Source organism: Leptonychotes weddellii, unplaced genomic scaffold (assembly GCF_054177405.1).
Source record: "Leptonychotes weddellii isolate Sample4059 unplaced genomic scaffold, ASM5417740v2 HiC_scaffold_10184, whole genome shotgun sequence".
NCBI classification, from domain to species: domain Eukaryota; kingdom Metazoa; phylum Chordata; class Mammalia; order Carnivora; family Phocidae; genus Leptonychotes; species Leptonychotes weddellii.
The window spans coordinates 1-3472 of record NW_027678333.1 but is presented as its reverse complement, the minus strand read 5'-3'; the positions used below and the strand labels follow the sequence as shown (position 1 = coordinate 3472).

The 3472-nt window shown below is 61.8% G+C and overlaps 1 protein-coding gene across 2 annotated transcripts; it reads right to left on the bottom strand.

Annotated features, from left to right (window-relative positions):
* Nucleotides 1-356: 356 nt before the first annotated feature.
* On the bottom strand, nucleotides 357-2629 carry HELT (helt bHLH transcription factor). Of its 2 annotated transcripts, none has more exons than XM_006735020.3 (4): nucleotides 2603-2629; nucleotides 2038-2142; nucleotides 1671-1767; nucleotides 357-1254 (listed from the first exon to the last, which is right to left on the bottom strand). In XM_006735020.3, the coding sequence occupies exons 1-4, from the start codon at nucleotides 2627-2629 to the stop codon at nucleotides 755-757; spliced, it is 729 nt and encodes a 242-aa protein (XP_006735083.1). In that variant the 3' UTR covers nucleotides 357-754. The 2 variants fall into 2 exon arrangements, with proteins under 2 accessions (XP_006735083.1, XP_006735084.1); XM_006735021.2 differs by having other exon boundaries at nucleotides 357-1251.
* Between the last annotated feature and the right edge of the window lie 843 nt (nucleotides 2630-3472).

The following is a 3472-nucleotide window of genomic DNA, read 5'->3' as shown; positions in this document are numbered from 1 at the left end:
TGAACCCTCCGGAGGCGCTGAGTAGTCGTCATCCAAAAGTAACAAACTTCCTCGTATGTTGTTTCTGAGCCATAACTCAGAAGTTACTTCCTCTCTCTCTTTTTTTTTTTCCCCAGAGACGTGTTAAAGCTGTAAACTTAGTCATGCATCTCGCTGGCCTGAGTTGCGCCGCTCTCCAGGCCAGCCGGCGCGTGGTGCGCGCGCGATTCCCGGCCTTGTGTCGCAGTAGGAAGGGCGCCCGGGTCGGAGCTGGTCAAAGTCCGCTAAAGCCAGTTTGGGGCGGGTCCTCGATTTGCATTTTCTGAGAGTCAAGGGCCCAGTTCTTCGCGCGCGCCCTGCTCCGAGGCAAATGCCCAAGGTGCGCACCTGTCGGGTGAGGGTCTGGAGCCCCGAGGGAGCCACGACTTCCGGCCCCGAAGCGAGGCTCCATTTAGGCTTTCCTCCCTCCTCCTCAGACCCTGCGGCGCCCCCCGCCCCCAAGTACTGAAGATCATCACCTTGGCCCTATCAGACTGGCGCCCTCGGCACCTCCAAACGTGGTTGTGGAGGAGCGGGAGGTAACAAAGAAATGCAGCTCTTGGGTCTTTATCAGAAATCGTTTATTGCCAGGGGGGAGATCCTTCAGGAGACTAATTTGCTCTTGGCCTTCCCCCCACCCATTTTTTTGTTGGCACAATATTTACACCTGTACAACATACAGTATTTCTCCTAAGCAGCGCCCGACGCTCGGAGAAATCTGGCGGGCGAGGCAGCGTCAGAGCACCGGGGGGTGCTGGCAGGGGTGCAGGTTGAGAGCGTTGGGGTGGGCGTGGCCGATCAGGTTGAGGTAGTGCCGGTCCAGCCCCTGCACGGGCGCCAGGAAGGGGCTGTGCGGTTGCGCGGGGCTCGGGAGCGGCACGGGCGCGCTGGGCAGGTAGGGCAGCGCCGGGCTGCGGGCCGTGCCGTGCGGCCAGGGGAAGGGCCCGGGGGCAGCGCCCTGCGGGAAAACGGAGGCCTCCCCGGGGCTGTGGCCCGCGAGCTCGGGCCCCGCTGGGTGTAGCTGATAGGAGAAATCCGGCTCCGGGAGCGAACCTAGCGGCTGGAAGGCGGGCTCGGCGCCCAAGCGGGCCTTGGACTGCAAGAAGGCGAGGATGCGCGCGTACTTGGTGTCCTTGGTCTCCATCCGCTCCACGGTGGTGAGGTAATGCACCAGGTTCTTCATGCACTCATGGTAGCCGTAGTGGAAGTAGTTGGCAAACTCCGCTAGCAGTTCTGCTGGAGGGGCGAGTAAACCCGCGGAAATGAGCAAAAGCCATGAGCAGCCCCTTGCCCATCGGGAGCCCGAGGCGGGTATCGGGCACCTCCCTCCCATCATGTTTCTGGCCAGAGTTCCCATTCGAGGCCTGTCCTCTCCTACCCCATTCTGGAGACCGGAAAGCGCAAGCAAACGACCCCCTTTTCCTTCAGAGCCAGACCCCACCCTTCCCCCACCTGAGAGGAGGCGACGGAACCAGCATCCCCAGAAACCTGTCCCCCGTCCCCCTTGCTTACGTAGAACCTCGCCTCCCCCCGCTTCGGCCGCATCCAGAGTGGAGACCTCTCGTGAAGGCCTTCACTCCTACTCCCACCCCCAAGTCTCTATGAGGCGAATGCTCCCTGCCCAGGTTCCCCTTTGCCCAACCCAAGCCCACCTTTTTCCCTTCCCCGGGGAAAATCAGCGGAGTGCAGGGCTCTCAGGTACTGAACGGTCATCTCGAGGATCTCCGCCTTCTCCAGCTTCCCGGAACTCTGCAAAAGGAGGAAGGGCTCCTCGCAGCGACCCAACGGGCGCAAGCCAACCCCGGCAGGCTGGGTGCACGGATTTATCTGGAGCAGCGAGCAGGGCGCTGCCGTGGATCTGCGCAGAGGGCCGCCTGGGGCTCGCTCGGCGCTCGGGCCCCCAGGGAGAAGAGCCCACGGGAAAGGCCCTCTCCGTCTCCGGACTCCCTGCATCCCTGCCGAGAGTGGCAGCGGAGGAGCCCCAGCGCCTGGCTCTGTAAGCTCGGCCTCTGACGTTACCTGCTTCGCCAGGGCCATGGGCACGGTCTTGCCCAGCTCGTTCAAGCAGCGGTTAATCCGGTCCCTCCTCCGCTTTTCTATCACTTTGTGGGAAACGGGGGTTCTCTGCGAACAGAGGTTTGTACGTTTAGGGTAGTGTTGCCCAGGGAGTCGTCAAAGCCATGGCTGTAGCTGCGTGTCAACCGTCTTCCCAAACCCCCAACGCGGCCCAGGGACTCCCCCCGGAAGGGGTCCCTGCCCCTCCACACAAGAGTCAAATGAGCTCTGCCCTCTCACGCCCAGGCTGGTGCGCTCCTCTTCCAGCAGCCCTACCCGCTCCGGCCACGCCGTCAAGCTGAGCGCCAGGGCACTGGGGAGGTGGCCACCAGTCTCGGGCGTGGGCTCCTCCCGAGTTAAGGAGTCTCCCCTCTCTAACCTCATTCCCCCCGCCAGACCACTCAAGATTCCTCCGCACGAGAGTCCCGTGTGCCGCGTCCCTGCCGTCGGTCCAGCCAGGTGGCGGCTCGGAGAGTTCAGACGCCCCCACCATCAGGGCGCAAGGGCTGTCTGGACTCAGCCGACTCACTTTGCGTTCCTTGAGCTTGTCTGACATCCTGGTCAGTACGCGCCCTCGGGAGAGGAGGTGGCGCGAGTCACCCGTCCACTTTCTGCCTCGTGTGCCTCCTCGAGTGTCCCAGGTAGACTGCAGCCTCCCAACTCTGAGGGACTGCCTTATAAAGCGGTCATCTAGGGCTCCAAGTGCATTCACGAGTTGAATTATTCCATAGGATTAGGGGAGCTGCGTTTGGGGGATGTATGCATTCAAGATCAGTTTTAAAGAAGTTAAGAAAAAAAAAATTAGCAGCCGAGGGGGGCGAGCTGGGGGCAGATCAGCTTTGTTAATCCACGTGGCCCTTCAAAGGACACGTGATCGGCGGGGGACTAACATTTGCATGGCAACAAACCCGGCGGGAAAAGGAGGCGGTAAACTTGGGGTGGCGGGCGAGCGAGCGCCTGCAGCAGGCGCAGAGCGCCGGGGCGCAGCGGCCGCGGGCACCGGGGGGCGAGGACCCTCACAAAACAGTGTCGCCTCCTTTAGTCCCACCGCTGAGTCTCACACGATTGCCTGTTTACAAATCCCAGCAAGCCCGCAGTCCCAGCGCCGAGTGCGTTTTAAAGCCTGTCCAGAGTCATTAAAGTAATTAAGTAAGCCTTTAATAGGCTGTTCCGCCGGGCTCAAGGGAGAGCTCTTGGAGACGGAGGCGCCCCGTTTGTTCCCAGGCTTTTCTCACACGACTTGGTGACACGTCCATCTCCCCCCTTTTTGTTTACACCGCTTTATTTGTCCGGACATCCCGGCAGGTGTGGGGCTGCGGCTGGCACACGAGGCTCCCGCCTCGCCTCGCCCCTCCCTCCGGTCTTTGGCACGCGACGCTCCCCCCTACTCCTGACCACG

Bases quoted from the DNA above. Each gene is read 5' to 3' on its own strand.
- HELT (XM_006735020.3), bottom strand. From the start codon at position 2,629: ATGTCAGACAAGCTCAAGGAACGCAAA. The intron at 2,143-2,602 runs GTGAGTCGGCTG...CTCTGTTCGCAG, and splicing joins ACAAGCTCAAGGAACGCAAA to AGAACCCCCGTTTCCCACAA. The intron at 1,768-2,037 runs GTAACGTCAGAG...CTCCTTTTGCAG, and splicing joins CCATGGCCCTGGCGAAGCAG to AGTTCCGGGAAGCTGGAGAA.